The 17,574-nt window shown below is 39.7% G+C and overlaps 1 protein-coding gene and 1 pseudogene across 2 annotated transcripts; both read left to right on the forward strand.

Moving 5' to 3' along the window:
* Window positions 1-344: 344 nt before the first annotated feature.
* Window positions 345-1,277, forward strand: LOC311591691 (vomeronasal type-1 receptor 4-like; the record flags this gene model as incomplete). The annotated part of the gene is made up of 1 exon (XM_084771599.1): window positions 345-1,277. One exon carries the CDS (start codon window positions 345-347, stop codon window positions 1,275-1,277), a length of 933 nt encoding a protein of 310 aa, XP_084627725.1.
* A 12,289-nt stretch (window positions 1,278-13,566) lies between these two features.
* On the forward strand, window positions 13,567-14,495 carry LOC311591692 (vomeronasal type-1 receptor 4-like; annotated as a pseudogene). The gene has a single exon. The product of its transcript is annotated as a vomeronasal type-1 receptor 4-like (transcript).
* The last annotated feature ends 3,079 nt before the right edge of the window (window positions 14,496-17,574 follow it).

Raw genomic sequence — 17,574 nt, forward strand, 5'->3', positions numbered from 1 at the left:
AGTTGGACAGTGCTCCAGGCAGTGGTAGCACACATTTCACTCGCAGTCAATGGGAGGCAGAGGTAGGTGGATCTCTGTGAGTTCCAGGACAGCCTGATCTACAGAGTGAGTTCCATCCAGGGCTACATAGAGAAACCCTGTCTCAGAAAACCAAAAAGAAAAGAAAGGAAGGTGAGAAGGAAGAAATGGGGAGAGAGAGACAGAGACAGAGACAGAGAGATTTCATCGCCTCTCTCTGCTCCTGATCACTATATTTTCCCATCAATACCATTTTGAGAATAGTTTTATAATACACTCCATTTATTTGTCACTCTAGAACAAACACACCTGACACGCTGAACACCATGCTTTCAAGTGACACCACCTGGGGAATCCTGCTCATATCCCAGTTATGTGTTGGTCTCATAGGGAACTCATCACTGTTTGTTTTGTATATATATAGTGTCTTCCTTAGGCCTCATTTTAAGAAGTTGATAGATTTGGTTTTCATGCACCTGACAATAGTTAACATGCTGATGGTCATATTCATGTTAATATCACATATCATGTCATGCTATGAAGAACTCAGCTTTCTGGATGATGTCGGTTGTAAGGCAGTTTTGTTTGTATTCAGGGTCACCCGGGGTCTGTCCATCTGCACCACCTCGACTGTGACCACATTTCAAGTCATCACCATCACTCCCATAAATTCTAAGTGGGCAAAATGGCTTAAGCCTAAACTCTCTACATGGACTTTTTCTTCCTTATTTTGTTCCTGGCTCATTAACCTGAGCATCTATGCATATATGATTCAAATGGTAATAACCAAAACCAACTGTACCCATGCTGGCAATGGATATTTGGATCCTTATTGTCAAAACAGACGGTTTGGGAACCATAATCCAGGGTCATTTTTGAGTGTCATACTCATTCACGATCTCCTCTTTGTGGCCATCATGATGTGGACCAGCCTCTACATGCTGACTTTTCTCTACAGACATCGCAAGAGAGCCCAGCATCTCCACAGCCCAAGCCTCTCCTCCCTGCCCTCTCCTGAACACAAAGCCACTCGCAGCATCCTGTCTCTGGTGAGCTGCTTTGTGTTCATTTATTGGTTGAACAACTCCATCACCCTCTATGGTTTTTACACACAAACAAAACTTGCAAGATTGGTGGGAATTAATGCATTTTTAGCAACATGTTACCCAACCATCTGCCCTTTCTTACTAATGAAGAATAATAAAAATATTTTGACATTCACTTCTTCCTTTTCTATATTGAGAATGATCTGTTTTTAATGTACATTGCATGGCTAAACTGAAACCCACACTCCTATCATGAAAACACTCTCTTAATAATTTCCATGAAATAAAGAATTTGAATGTAGACTTTGAATACCTATTATGTTTTTAGTTATAATTCAGACAATCTGAATACTACCCAATTTCAATTTCATGTCCATAATTTTGATAATTGTAACACATACTACACACTCAAATTATGACACTTTGGGCCAAATGGATGTATTTTAAGGACTTTGAACCATATGTAATTTCTTCGTTTATCTCTATTAAATTACTGTTAATCAAAAATATAAGTACTATTTGCAGTTTTATGTTTTGATGAAGTGTTCTGTTCTAAGGAATGCCTTCTAACCATTTAACAAATAAATTTTACACTCTTAACTGTCAGCTACCTCAAATACTGCTGTGGGTGTTGCTCTTTGGTGGTATAACTGGCAGTTATCCAATGGATGTCCTTGTACCATAGCTGACTTTGAGTCAACCATTATGTTTTGTGACTTTAGTATGTTTTAATTATCTTTTATTTTCAATTTTTTGATATAATTACAGTACACATCTTTCCTTTTCCTCCCTCATGATCCCGCCCCTCCACCTCATATAAACTTCTTGCTCTCTTTCAATTTCATGGCCTCTTTTTAAATTAATTATTCTTCTGTATGGAGGAGTGGATCCTAAATAAATGAATACTACTTCTTCAATCTTTATAATGTTAATTGGATGGATATACTCATGGCTGATTATTTGGGGTGGAATAAGCAGTTGTGATCAATTGGTGTGATCTTCCCTGGGTAAAGCATTTCTCTTGCTCTCCGCATTGCTTAGTTGCCTATAGATCTTTGTGTAGGGTTGAGGCCTCCTTAAGTGTAGTCTTTACTCTACATCAAGGAAACTCCTCTTTGCAAGAGTTAGAGACCATTACAGAAAAGCACAACTAATCCAAATACGGAGGAGGGAAGCCCAGTCCCAACGGAAGTGTCAACACTACAACTGCTGCACCTAAGGCTCAAGGAAGATTGAGGATGGGATGGCGACAGAAAGATTTTTTAAATTTCAATGTATTATAATTTATTCAGATTACATCCCAATTGTTATCTCCTCAATTGTATCTTCCCATTCCCACCTTCAGTCTCTCTTCTGCCGAATTCCCCTCCCCTAGACCTCGGAAAGAAAGGGACTTCTTCCCCCCACCAAATGACCACAGACTATCAGATCTCATCCAGATAGCCTGCCTCTTCTTCCTCTGTGTTCCAGGGACTCCCCACCAGAGGGAATTGATCAAATGAGGCCACCACAGTTCACGTCAGAGTCAGTCCTCCTCCCCCGACAACTGTGGAGAATGAGTTGTCCATTGGCTATATCTGAACAGGGGTCTAGGTTCGCTGCATGCATTGTCCTCGGTTGATGCAACAGTTTGTGTAGACTCCCGCCTGAGTCCAGATCTGACAGACTTGATGGTATCTTTGTGGAGCTCCTGAACTCTTTGGGTTCTTCCATTCTCCATTTTCCATACCACCCTCAGTGTTCCACCCAGAGTCTAAGAGTGAGTCCCAGCATCTGTCCACACTGGGTGTATAGCCTCTCAGAAGACATCTATGTTGAGCTAATATCCACTTATAAGGAATTATATACCATGAGTGTCTTTCTGGGTCTGGGTTACCTCACTCAGGATGATCATTTCTAGTTCCATCCATTTGCTTACATATTTCAAGATTTCCTTACTCTTGGTAGCTAAATAGTATTCCACTGGGTAATTATAGCACAGTTTCTTTATCCATTCTTTGGTTGGGTGACATCTATGTTTCTAGGTTCTGGTTATTATAAATAAGACTGCTATGAACATAGTTGAGCATATATCCTGGTTGGATGGTGAAGCATCACCTGCGTATGTGCCCAGGAGTTGTATAGCTGGGTCTTGAGGAAGAACTATTCCCAATCTTCTCAGATAGCTCTAGATTCATTCCCAAAAGGTGGTACAAATTTGGACTCCACCAGCTATGGAGGAGTGTTCCCTTTCTCCACATCCTCACCAAAGTGTGCTGTCACTTGAGGTTTTAACCTTAGTCATTCTGATAGGTGTAAGATTGAATATCAGAGTCAATTTGATTTGCATTTCCCTGATGACTAAGGACATTGAGCATTTGTTTAAGTGATTCTCAGACATTTGATATTCCTCTGTTGAGAATTCTCTATCTACCTCTGAACCCCATTTCTTATCCTTTGCCTTGCAGAAGCTTTTCAATGTTGTGATGTCCCATTTATTAATTGTTGACCTTAGAGCCTGGCTGTTGGTTTTCTGGTCAGGAAGTTGTCTCCTGTGCCAATGAGGTCAAGGATTTCCCTTTTTTCTTCTAACAGATTTAATGTTTCAGGTTTTACATTGAGATCTTTAATCCACCTGGACTTTACTTTTGTGCAGGGTGATAAACATGGATCTAGTTGCGTTTTTCTACTATTGGCCCTCCAGTTAGGCCAGCACTGTTTGTTGAAAATGCTATATTTTTTCCATTGTATAATTTTGGCCACTTTGTCAAAAAAATCATTCAGTACTCCCAACCGCTGAGCCATCTCTCCAGCCATAGCTTGTATTACTTAATTATCCTAAACAGCCTGCAGTATCACTTTCAAGGTACTGGAAGTAAGCTTTGTATTTTAGTGGAATTCTATGGGTTCAATACCTCATATTAGTGTAGGTAGTATATATGATATGTTTGGAGAATAATCTTACATTTGAATTCTATACCAAAGATGTACCTGACGCAGGCAAGCTTTTCTAATTTTGTAATTTTTATGGCTTTCATCTATGTAGAGCATAATCATGTCTATCTACTGTCTACTGCCTTCTCTCATACCCACTGACCCTTTTTTCCGGTCAACACTATTTTTTTAAAACAGACTCTCACTATGCAGCATTAGCTGGCTTTAACTTGCTATGTAGATCGGGCTGGCTTCTAACTCAGAGAGATGCCTGGGATTAAAGGAACCCACTACACCTGGCCACTTTTCCTTCTTTGCTCTCTTTTTTGTATGCAGGTCTTGCATAAGGGAGCAGCACCCTGAAGTGTTGATGGTTGTCATGGCCAAGTCAAAACCAGGAGACAACATTTCATGACACTGCCCTCTCCATCTTACAATCTTTGTCCATCTCCTCCTAGAGCTCCCCATGTCTTCAAGAGGATGTAATGGATGTCATGGTTGGAGATCTGGACGTAATAGCCAGTTATTTTCAGCACTTTGAATACTTATGAATTTCCAAATTAAACACTGACTTCTGATAAGAAGTTCCTCTTATCTAGGCTGAGTTAGAACTTGTCTGTGGGTATAATTACAGATATTTGGAAAGCAGATTGACTAGTGTCTGTTTTATCAAAACAGCAATCTTAGAGTAAACCTCTATATTCTTGAGCAGAAGAGAGGGTACAACCATGACGAAGCCATGTACTAGGTGGTCAAAATAAAACACCAAAGTGGTGTCATGTTTTCAATGCAACCTTGAAACGCAGTTTAAGAGCACAGGGTACAACGGTCTCCAGGGACCTGCACAAATGTTCTCTGTGGCTCTGCTCACTGCTCAAAGTTTGGCTTAACCGCTGTGATAATTCCCACCACTGTCTTAAAACTTTTCATGACTTCCTCAGTCCTAAAGTTTACTTTCTGGTATACTTCCTCTTGGGAAAATGCACATCTTCAGATAGAGGCTTTACATTCCTCACACGCTAGGTTATCTGAGACTCACGTGGCCTCTGGGAGAGTTATGCTTTTCTCCGGGTGCATCTAAGCAATGCGCAGTGCACAAGGTCATTAATGCCGTGGGTGACGAGCTGGTCCATGTCCACTGGGAAGAAGAGACGTGTCATCCTGTCCTTGATTCAGTCATGCCTCTTCCTAGACAGCCTTCCTAGGAGACTTCACGTCTGTGGGATACACACTGCGCTGAGAAAGGGCTCCCAGCACTCAGCGCTCAGAGCTAGAGGGAGGTATGAAGACCTTCAACCTGGTCTCTTCTGCAGTCTTTACTTTGATTTTTTTTCTTCATATTTCTTTTTCTCATATCTTACTCTCAAGGTAAATAAATCATATCTTTCTTGTTTTTATTGATAGTCTTTTCTAAATTCATAATATTTTTTCTATTTCCTCCTTTTGTGTCTTTCTTTTTGCATCGGTTCAGGACACGGATTCGAACCTGTGAGGAATTTAGGCACTTTCTATTATTCTAAAATCTTGCATCACAAGTTATGGCTCAGAGAAATTTTCCCTTTCACTCAAACTTCCAAAAATTACTACATATGTTATTGTAAAACTGTAACAAGTATTTGCACTTTTGTAGCTTCTGTCCCCAACACTTTAATCCTGAAGCTATCTGTACACAGGACTGACTTTAAATTCTTGTCTCAATCTCAGTTGGTTTCTATTACTCTGCTTTCATCTTCCACTTAAATGCCTACTTCAGAGTCCAGTTTTAATGTCTCCCTCTTAATGTTATTGCATTTACAAACATCTTCACCTGTTAGCCACAAATACTCCTATAACAGACACTAATACATTTTCATAGTGGGCTTTTCTCTAATTTCATTACTCATAAAAAAATCCACCAAGTGTATATTGCAATTCTAAACATCTATATACCAAACACAAAGGCACGCAAGTTCATAAAAGAAACACTACCACAGCTTAAATCACATATTGACTGTCATACTGTAGCAGTGGGTGACTTCAGTACCCCACTCTGGTCAATATACAGGTCACCTGGACAAAAGCTAAAAAGACAATGATGGAGTTAAGTAATGTTGTAAATAAAATGGAACCAGCAGATATCTACAGACCATTTGACCCAAACACAGAAGAAAATGCCTTCTTCTCAGCAGCTCAGGGAACATAATCCAAAGTTTGCTGCATGCTTGGACACAAAGCAAGTCTCAACAACAGATATAAGAAAATTAAAATAAGGGCCTGAAGAGATGGCTCAGAGGTTAAGAGCACTGAGTGCTTCCAAAGTCCTGAGTTTAATTCTCAGCAACCACATGGTGGGTCACAGCCATCTACAATGAGATCTGGTGCCCTCTTCTGGCCTCCAGGCACACATGTGAGCAGAATATTATATAAATAAATAAATAAATAAATAAATAAATAAATAAATCCATCCATTTTAAAGAACAGTAGAATAAAATGATGCATCCTATCTGACTACCATGATTAAATCTGGATATCAACAACAATAAACATCAGAAACTATGCGAAGTTATGGAAATTAGGATCAAGCCATGGTGGTGCAAACCTTTATTCCCAGAACTCAGAAGGCAGAAGCAGGATGCTCTCTATAAGTTCAAGGCCAGCCTGGTTCCAGGACGGCCAGAACTAGGTAAAGGGAGCTTGTATCAAAACACTAAAACAAACCCTGAGCAACCCTATGAAAACAGAGTTAAGACATGAATCAAGAAGGAAATGAAATGGGCTGGAGAGATGGTGCAGAGGTTAGAGCAGTGACTGCTCTTCCAAAGGTCATGAGTTCAATTCCCAGCAACCACATGGTGCCTCACAACCATCTTTTCTAGCCAGCAGGCAGAATGCTGTATACATAATAAATAAATAAATCTCTAAAAAAATAAAAAGAACGACAATTAAAATGGTTCACAATTGAATGAAGATGAATACACGGCATACTCAACCTTTTAGCATACAATGAAGGCAGTTCTAAGAAGCAAGTTCATTATACTAAATGCCTACATAAGAAAATCAGAGACAAGAAAGAAAAAAGAAAAAAGAAAGAAAGAAAGTCGGAGACATCTCGTGCTAGTAATTTAGGGCCACACCTGAAAGTTCTAAAGCAACAAGAAGAAATAACGCCCAGAAGGAGAACACAGCGAGAAATAATCACTAGCAGCTGAAACAATAAACTAGAAACAACAAAACACACACAAAAAAGTTAATGAAATGAAGAGTCAGTTCTTTGAGGCCAATCAACAAGAAGTTTGACCAGCTCTTTGCTAAAGTAATGAAAAGATGGAGATAGAACATACAAAATAGTAATGTTAGAGATGAGGGGCCGGGAGAGATGGCCCAGTGGTTAAGAACACTAGCTGCTCTGCAGAGGATCCAGGTTTAATCCTTTATCTGGACCTGCATGGTGGCTCACAACTATCTGTAACTCTAGTTCCAGGTGAGCCAATATCCTCTGCCTCCTTGTGCACTGCATGCACGTGGTGCACAGATCACAAACTGGCAACATTTAAACCATTAACAATAGTAATAATAACTATTATTATTACTAATACTATTACTATTATTATGATTCAAAGAAAGACAAAAGAACCAGTGTGGTTACTGTACCGTATCAGATAGCACTATAACAAAACTAGGAACAAGTAGCAAGAGAGATTGCAAAAGACCTGAATATTGAACCATATAACTTCAAGTGTACACTGAGTCACTGGAGAAATCAATAGGGAAAATTAGAACTTTCCAGCATCAGATAATAATGGCTCTAATTACATCCACATCTAATCAAAAACTTATAGTGACTTCCTAGACTACAAAGTTTCCTTTCTGATCTACTTCAGCTTGGGAAGATGCACATGTTCTGACAGACGCTGAACTCTTATTTAGTTCGCTTAATCAATTCCCGTGAGATCCACCTTGTGTCTGGGACAGTGAGGTTTTCCTTGGAGTGATTGAAAATGACGCACAGTAAACAAGGTCATTGGTGCCCTAGGTGGACAAGCTGGTCCATGCCCGTTGGGATGAAGAGTCCTCTTACCCTGTCCCTTATTTCCTCACGGCTCCTGCTAGGCAGCCTTTCCAAGACACTTCGAGCCTGTGATGCTTCGTGTCTGTGGGATTTCCACTGCCCTGAATAAGCCTTCTCAGCACTCAACACTCAGAGTGAGCGGGAGGTACGGCAACCTTTCCACTGTTTCTCTCTCCTCCCCTAGTCTACCACGCCACCTACACTACTTTTCATTGCCCTCCACTAGCCTACCTTCCACTTTGGGGCTTTTGTTTTGTTTTTCAGATTTATTTTCCTGTCAGTTTAGCGTATCTCCTTACTTACTTTTCTGTACAATAGTTCTCCTGGTCTTCATGAATGTATTTTGTATGTCTGTGAGCCACGGTGCCCAAGGAAACCAGCACAAGCTGTCAGATCTCCTGGACATTGGGTCACAGACAAGTGTAAGCATCCGTGTGGTGATGGGAACCAACCCAGGCTCTTTGGAAACTCAGCCAGTGGCTCTTAACCACTGAGCTTCTCACGCCCACTTTTTGTTTCCTTTGTTAATACTTTGGCATGTGATCTAGTCAGCAATTCGATCTGCAGAGAGCGATGCCCTTCTATGGCTTTTTACAATTCTAATGTCTTTTGAGGGATGTTACAACTGGTAGAATTTTCCTCATTGCTCTTAAAGCCCATATTGGCTTTGGTAGTCATAATGCAAACATTTAAGAAGTGTTTGGAGTTTCCCAGACGCTGTGTGCAACACTTAATCCTGGTGCTGTGTCTTTCCTCCTGGACAACAGCACAGACTCACAGCAGGGGTTTAGTGTATTCTCGGCGAGTGTGGTCTGGGTTTTATTTTTACTGTATATTTCTGTTGTTTGCTATTGTTCAACTTTTATCTATTCAACTCCTTTGTTTTAGATTTTATTTTTAATTTCCTTTTAAACATAATGGCATCACTTTCTCACTTCTCTGACTTATTTTACACACATATTTCTACAGAGGACACACTGCAGTTCAGTTACATAATATATTCATTTTTTCACTATGAGGTTGACAAGATAAGCTTTTTGATTTGCTTTGGTTTGGTATTGGTTTTTCAAGACAAGGTATCTGTGTGTAGTCTTGGCTATCCTGGACTTTCTTTGTAGATCATGCTGGCCTCGAATTCACAGTAATCCACATGCCTCTGTCTCCCTGAGTGCTGGGACTGAAGGCATGTGCCACCATGCCCTGTGCGCATTTACTATTAACATGTTGGGAATCAAGAAGGGTTATTTTTCACCTTCTTTTGTGTGAGGTCTACACACAGACGGAAGTGTGTATTATTCAGTTGTTCATGTGTGTGTACAGGATACACACTGGCATCATGTGTCTTCCTCTGTGTCTACCTTTTTGGGGGGTAAACAGAATCTCTCATTCAACCTGGGGTACATCAGCTAGGTAGACTAGCTGGTCACTGAGCTGCTGGGATCCAGCTGTCACCACCATGCCCAGCTTACCACACTCAACCTCTCTACTGTTACTGGGTATCTGAACTTACTTTCTAATGCTCGCATGACAAGCACTTTACTCTGAGTCATCTCTCCAGCCCTGCTAGGTTTCTTTATAACACAACATGATGGACATAAAATTTTGTCTAAAACCAAACTATACCACTGATCCTCCTTCATTTAACATTGGTTATATGGCCACATTTAGTTTTTTGGTTTTTGTGGGGGTTTTTTCCTTCAGTAGCCAATATCGGCCAATTTTAATGCTTTATGTAAAAAGGAAAATCACGTTGATTATAGTCATATTCAAATTTGTTTTTATCTTTAATGAAATGTAAAATTATATAACACAGAATTTGTTTTAAAATAACTTTATTACATGTTATTAGTAAATGTTTGATTTGGGTACGTAATACATATATACTAAATTTTTTAAATTTTTATTGATTTACTCATAATACATCTCAATGGTTATCACATCCCTTGTACACTCCCATTCCTCCCTCCCTCCCATTTTCCCCTTACTCCCCTCCCCTATGACTGTGACTGAGGGGGACCTCTTCCCCCTGTATATGCTCATAGGGTATCAAGTCTCTTCTTAGTAGCCTGCTATCCTTCCTGAGTGCCACCAGGTCTCCCCCTCCAGGGGCCGTGGCCACATTTAGTTTTTAATTCATATGTGCCTGATGCCAAACAACTGCTGCTTTACCTTGACTATGCAGTTTTGTTACGCTGTGGATATCAGTTCACTGGCTCAGTTTTCTATAGCCCATTTTCTCTTTTCTCTGTTGACTTGGTTAAGAGCAAAAACACTTTAAATATATTTCCCATTAAGGTGGCCGTGGTGGGACAAGCCTTCACCTCTAGCACTTGGCAGGTAAAGGCACGAAGATATCTGTGAGTTCGAGGCCAGCCTGGTCCTCATGGTCAGCTCCAGGATAGCTAGCGCTGCATACATAGTGAGACTCTGTCTCAAAACAAAAAAACAAAAAACAAAAAAATCCACCATATTGCTGTGATTATTATGTCTCCAAAAATTTTGTGGGTTGTTGTTTTTGTTGTTGTTGTTGTTGTTGTTTTCTTTTGTTTGTTTGGTTGGTTGGTTTGGGTTTCCAAGACAGAGTTTCTCTCTGTAGCCTTGGCTATGCTGAAACCACTTTGTAGACCAGACTGGCTTCAAACTCAGAGAGAACTACCAACCTTTGCCTCCCTGAGTGCTGGGATTAAAAGCATGCACCACAACACCAGGATCTCCTATAGATTCATAAGCTTGATTATATATAAATACTATTGTATGTATTTTTAATTTAAAATTTACATTCTGTGTTGCTACGGAAACATGGTTGATTACATGAAAAGGTCATGTTCTCTGAACATTTCTTTTGTCAAATATAACTTAGTTAAGGCAAAATTTCCCTGTTGGTTTAAATTGTTCCTCCCTTTCCTTTTTATTTTGAATCTTTCTTAACCTTCATTAGAGTTGACACTCACATAGTGTGTGCAATGTGGTAAAGACTACCACAAAGAACATTTTCTGAAGTTCATTGTGACATTCCATCTGTGTGCTGATCCTCATTTTCACAAGGGACCTTTTTCTTCCTGTATGTACTTGATAGGATTACATCGGTGTAGAATAGTGAATCAATTAGCACCTAACTAGAATGTGAATTATTTTCATTCCTTCTCATATACTCCAACAGGTTGACAAATTCATTCATTTAAAAATATAACATTTCTATTTTTGATCTCAGTAAAATTCAAATACCCTGTCTCAAATAAAATGTGTCATCTGTATTTTGTGGACTGTAAATGTGATTGAATTAAAATTATCATTGTTATTTTCAATTATTTACTTGTGTTTTCATACAACTGGATAGCTCCTTGCTCTGTTTTTAGAATGTATCTGTATCTTTGTTATGGTTTAAACTTTATTGTAACTTTCTTTATTCTTGAGGACTTCACACATGTATACAACTAAAGATGACAATGTTTATTTGAAAATCATCACTTTTTGCAGGCTCTGGATAAACACAACCTCTTTTTCTTACAATATGTCTGTTCATCCTTATCTAAAGTTCATTACCTTGAATTACAGAGAGGGCATAAGAATCTCTTGTGAATCCATTGTATATCGATAACATCTTCCTGTGTTAGTCACAGTGTCTGTTCCATTGATGTTCAGATGACAGCCTGGTATTTCATACAAGACCTCTTATTTTTGTTTTTGCAGGTAAAAATACTAATGGCCTAGCTACTGAAGGAAACTTTTAGGATCATGCTGGGTGACAAAAGCATGAAAAGTTTGGGCTTCCAAGGGTAGATGCAGAGCTAGGAGAAAAGATGAGGGAAAAACAACTTTCTAGTGAATAGTGAGTGAAGAGGGTGGCTATCAATCTAGGGTAGCACTTGGGAGCATGTGAGTGATGCTAAAGAAATAAATGTGAGCCTGAAAAAGACTATATAGGGCCCAGTGAAGACAGCATGATGGCTTTCCAACGCTTAGAAGGTAGTGGGTGCTGTCTAGCTACAGAAAATAAAACAAGGGCACACAGTGACAAGTCGTGAGACAGAAATTGAAAAATAACTGATCTGAGGAATAATTGAGATGTTGGAAGATTATCTCAGTATGGGAAGATTCCTTCAGGGATTTGAATGTTGGCTTCTGGTCCTAAAATAACTTGACTGTCAAGCTAGAAATTTATGGTGCATAAAGAGAACTCAGACTGGGGAAAGTTCAAGGAATAGAGATTTGTGTTTCAGTTGATAGAAGTAAGAAGATCAGTGGAGACCCGAGTCTAAAGTCAACAGACAGTAAAACTCCCCCCAAGTGGCGGAAGAATGTTGTGATATTCAAGGTCAAACTTCACGAGTCTCGCCTCATTGTCATTGTCTGTGCAGCTGTGGGCCTGAGAACTCTGCTTCTGTAGCACAAACACAAAAGACCCTTCACGTGGGAATACACTTCAGATGCTGCAGGGACAAGATACAGAAAACGTTGCTAGAGTCGGTTTATCTGGCAGAATCATGCTGACTGATCTGCTTACGATGTGTCACAGACGACAAGTTTTTTGAAGATGTGCCCCACACTGTGAGATATGTAGTCTCACCCTTGCCTTTGTGTTCTGCACCAACACGCGGCTCAGTTCCATATGTCGGCAAAATAAATGAATAAATAAACAAAATGAAACACCTCAGAACATTGCTGGTTAATCTATAGACAGCAATGGGAGGCAAAGAGAGTCTAAGCATTTAGTCATGACTAAGCTGACAAACACATAGGACAGCCAGAACGCTAAGGTTCAAGTACACAGGTTGCACTTTATGTGACAGAAACAAATGTTATAAACATGAAAACATTAAAGCCTAGGTTAAAGAAAAAATATTGGCTGATCAAAAAAAATTCCTTCGCACCAGAGAAATGATTCAACGGTTAAAAAAAAAAAAACCATTGGCTGCTCTTCCAGAGTACCAGGAATTCATTCCTGAGGCATGCATATAGTACACAGACATGCAGGCACAACACCTGTATAGATAAAATAAATCATTTTTAAGTCTTCATAACGTGCAAATTTTGCTCTCCCATAGGTCAACCTATGCTTCGGCCTAACGTTACAGAATTCAAGGTATTGGGAAGAGTTCAGCCTGCCTTCCAACACTTTATTCTATCCTCTAAGAGGGTCAAGAAACCCAGGAATGCAGCTGCTAAAGAGTCAGCTCTGGACCTAACACTGAGAGGAGTTGGACAGTGCTCCAGGCGGTGGTAGCACACATTTCACTCGCAGCCAATGGGAGGCAGAGGTAGGTGGATCTCTGTGAGGTCTAGGACAGCCTGATCTACAGAGTGAGTTCCATCCAGGGCTACACAGAGAGACCCTGTCTCAGAAAACCAAAAAGAAAAGAAAGGAAGGTGGGAAGGAAGAAACGGGGAGAGAGAGACAGAGACAGAGACAGAGAGATTTCATCGCCTCTCTCTGCTCCCGATCACTATATTTTTCCCATCAACGCCGTTTTAAGAATAGTTTTATAACACACTCCATTTATTTGTCACTCTAGAACAAACACGCCTGACACACTTAACACCATGCTTTCAAGTGACACCACCTTGGGGATCTTTCTCATATCCCAGTTATGTGTTGGTCTCATAGGGAACTCATCACTGTTTTGTACATACACAGTTTCTTCCTTAGGCCTCATTTTAAGAAGTTGATAGATTTGGTTTTCATGCACCTGACAATAGTTAACATGCTGATGGTCATATTCATGTTAAAATCACATATCATGTCATGCTTTGGAGTACCCAACTTTATGGATGATGTTGGTTGTAAGGCAATTTTGTTTGTAGCCAGAGTCACCCGGGGTCTGTCCATCTGCACCACCTCTATTGTAAGTACGTTTCAAGTCATCACCATCACTCCCATAAATTCTAAGTGGGCAAAATGGCTTAAGCCTAAACTCTCTACATGGACTTTTCTTTCCTTATTTTGCTCCTGGCTCATTAACTTGAGCATCTATGCATATATGATTCAAATGTTAATAGCCAAAACCAACTTTACACATGCTGGCAATGGATATTTGGATCCTTATTGTCAAAACAGACGGTTTGGGAACCATAATCCAGGGTCATTTTTGAGTGTCATACTCATTCACGATCTCCTCTTTGTGGCCATCATGATGTGGACCAGCCTCTACATGCTGACTTTTCTCTACAGACATCGCAAAAGAGCCCAGCATCTCCACAGCCCAAGCCTCTCCTCCCTGCCATCTCCTGAACACAAAGCCACTCGCAGCATCCTGTCTCTGGTGAGCTGCTTTGTGTTCATTTATTGGTTGAACAATTCCATCACCCTCTATGGTTTTTACACACAAACAAAACTTGCAAGATTGGAGACAATTAATGCATTTTTGACAACGTGTTACCCCACCATCTGCCCTTTCTTACTAATGAAGAATAATAAAATTATTTTGACATCTACTTCTTCTTTTTCTATATTGAGAATGACCTGTTTTTAATGTACATTGCATGGCTAATCTGAAACCCATACTCCTATCATGAAAACATTCTCTTAATGATTTCCATGAAATAAAGAATTTGAATGTAGACTTTGAATACCTATTATGTCTTTAGTTATAATTCCGACAATCTGAATACTACCAAAATTCAATCTCACGTCCATGATTTTGATAATTGTAACATATACTACACACTAAAATTATAACACTTTGGGAAAAATGGATGTAATATAAGCACTTTGAACCATATGTTATTTCTTTGTTTATCTCTATTAAAATACTGCTAATCAAAAATATAAATACTATTTGCAGTTTTATGTTTTGATGAAGTGTTCTGTTCTAAGGAATGCCTTCTAACCATTTAACAAATAAATTATACACTCTTAACTGTCAGCTACCTCAAATACTGCTGTGGGTGTTGCTCTTTGGTGGTATAACTGGCAGTTATCCAATGGATGTCCTTGTACCATAGCTGACTTTGAGTCAGCCATTATGTTTTGTGATTTTAGTATGTTTTAATTATCTTTTATTATCAATTTTTTGATATAATTACAGTATGCATCTTTCCTTTTCCTCCTCATGATCCCACCACTCCACCTCATATAAACTTCTTCCTCTCTTTCAATTTCATGGCCTCTTTTTAAATTAATTATTCTTCTGTATGGAGGAGTGGTTCCTAAATAAATGAATACTACTTCTTCAATCTTTATAATGTTAATTGGATGGATATATTCATGGCGGATCATTTGGCGAAGAATAAGCAGTTGTGATCAATTGGTGTGATCTTCCCTGAGTAAAACATTTCTCTTGCTTTCCGCATTCCTTTGTTGCCTACGGATCTTTGTGTAGGGTTGAGGCCTCCTTAAGTGTAGTCTTTACATCAAGGAAACTCCTCTTTGCAAGAGTTAGAGACCATTACAGAAAAACACAATTAATCCAAATACGGAGGAGGGAAGCCCAGTCCCAGCAGATGTGTCAACACTACAACTGCTGCACCTAAGGCTCAAGGAAGATTGATGATGGGATGGCGACAGAAAGATTTGTTAAATTTAATGTATTATAACTTATTCAGATTACATCCCAATTGTTATCTCCTCAATTGTATCTTCCCATTCCCACCTCCAGTCTCTCTTCTGCCCAATTCCCCTCCCCTAGACCTCGGAAAGATGGGGACTTCTTCCCCCACCAAATGACCACAGACTATCAGGTCTCATCCAGATAGCCTGCCTCTTCTTCCTCTGTGTTCCAGGGACTCCCCACCAGAGGGAATTGATCAAAAGAGGCCACCACAGTTCACGTCAGAGTCAGTCCTCCTCCCCCGACAACTGTGGAGAATGAGTTGTCCATTGGCTATATCTGAACAGGGGTCTAGGTTCACTGCATGCATTGTCCTTGGTTGATGCAACAGTTTGTGGTGACCCCCGCCCGAGTCCAGATCTGACAGACTTGATGGTATCTATGTGGAGCTCCTGAACTCTATGGGTTCTTCCATTCTCCATTTTCCATACCACCCTCAGTGTTCCACCCAGAGTCTAAGAGTGAGTCCCAGCATCTGTCCACACTGGGTGTAGCCTCTCAGAAGACATCTATGTTGGGCTAATATCCACTTATAAGGAATTATATACCATGAGTGTCTTTCTGGGTCTGGGTTACCTCACTCAGGATGATCATTTCTAGTTCCATCCATTTGCCTACGTATTTCAAGATTTCCTTACTCTTGGTAGCTAAATAGTATTCCATTGGGTAATTATAGCACAGTTTCTTTATCCATTCTTTGGTTGGGTGACATCTAGGTTTCTAGGTTCTGGTTAATATAAATAAGACTGCTATGAACATAGTTGAGCATATATCCTGGTTGGATGGTGAAGCATCACCTGGGTATGTGCCCAGGAGTTGTATACTGGATCTTGAGGAAGAACTATTCCCAATCTTCTCAGATAGCTCTAGATTCATTCCCAAAAGGTGGTACAAATTTGGACTCCACCATCAAGGGAGGAGTGTTCCCTTCCTCCACATCCTCACCAATGTGCGCTGTCACTTGAGGTTTTGATCTTAGCCATTATGATAGGTGTGAGATTGAATCTCAGAGTCATTTTGATTTGCATTTCCCTGATGACTAAGGACATTGAGCATTTCTTTAAGTGATTCGCAGACATTTGATATTCCTCTGTTGAAAATTCTCTGTCTAGCTCTGAACCCCATTTCTTAATTGGGTTATTTTGTTTGGTGGTGTTTAATTTCATGAGTCTCTTATATATTTTGTATATTAGCCCTTTGTCAGATATTGGGTGGCTGAAAATCTTTTCCCAGTCTGTAGGCTGTCCTTTTGTTCTCTTGGCAGTATTCTTTGCCTTACAGAAGCTTTTCAGTGTCATGAGGTCCCATTTATTAAATGTTGACCTTAGAGGCTGGCTATTGGTTTTCTGGTCAGGAAGTTGTCTCCTGTGACAATGAGGTCAAGGTTTTTCCCATTTCTTCTAACAGATTTAATGTTTCAGGTTTTACATTGAGATCTTTAATCCACCTGGACTTTACTTTTGTGCAGGGTGATAGACATGGATCTAGTTGCATTTTTCTACTATTGGCCCTCCAGTTAGGCCAGCACTGTTTGTTGAAAATGCTATATTTTTTCCATTTTATAATTTTGGCCACTTTGTCAAAAAAATCAGTCAGTGCTCCCAACCACTGAGCCATCTCTCCAGCCCTAGCTTGTATTACTTAATTATCCTAAACAGCCTGCAGTATCACTTTCAAGGTACTGGAAGTAAGCTTTGTATTATAGTTGAATTCTATGGGTTCAATACCTCATATTAGTGTAGGTAGTATATATGATATGTTTGGAGAATAATCTTACATTTGAATTCTATACCGATGATATACCTGAAACAGGGAAGATTTTGTAATTTTGTAATTTTTATGGCTTTCATCTCTGTAGAGCATAATCATGTCTATCTACTGTCTACTGCCTTCTCTCATACCCACTGACCCTTTTTTCCAGTCAACACTATTTTTTTTAAAAAAAAAAAAAAACAAACTCTCACTATGCAGCATTAACTGGCTTTAATTTGCTATGTAGATC

This window comes from Acomys minous (assembly GCF_964271855.1).
Source record: "Acomys minous genome assembly, chromosome: 20".
In the NCBI taxonomy this organism is placed as follows: Eukaryota; Metazoa; Chordata; class Mammalia; order Rodentia; family Muridae; genus Acomys; species Acomys minous.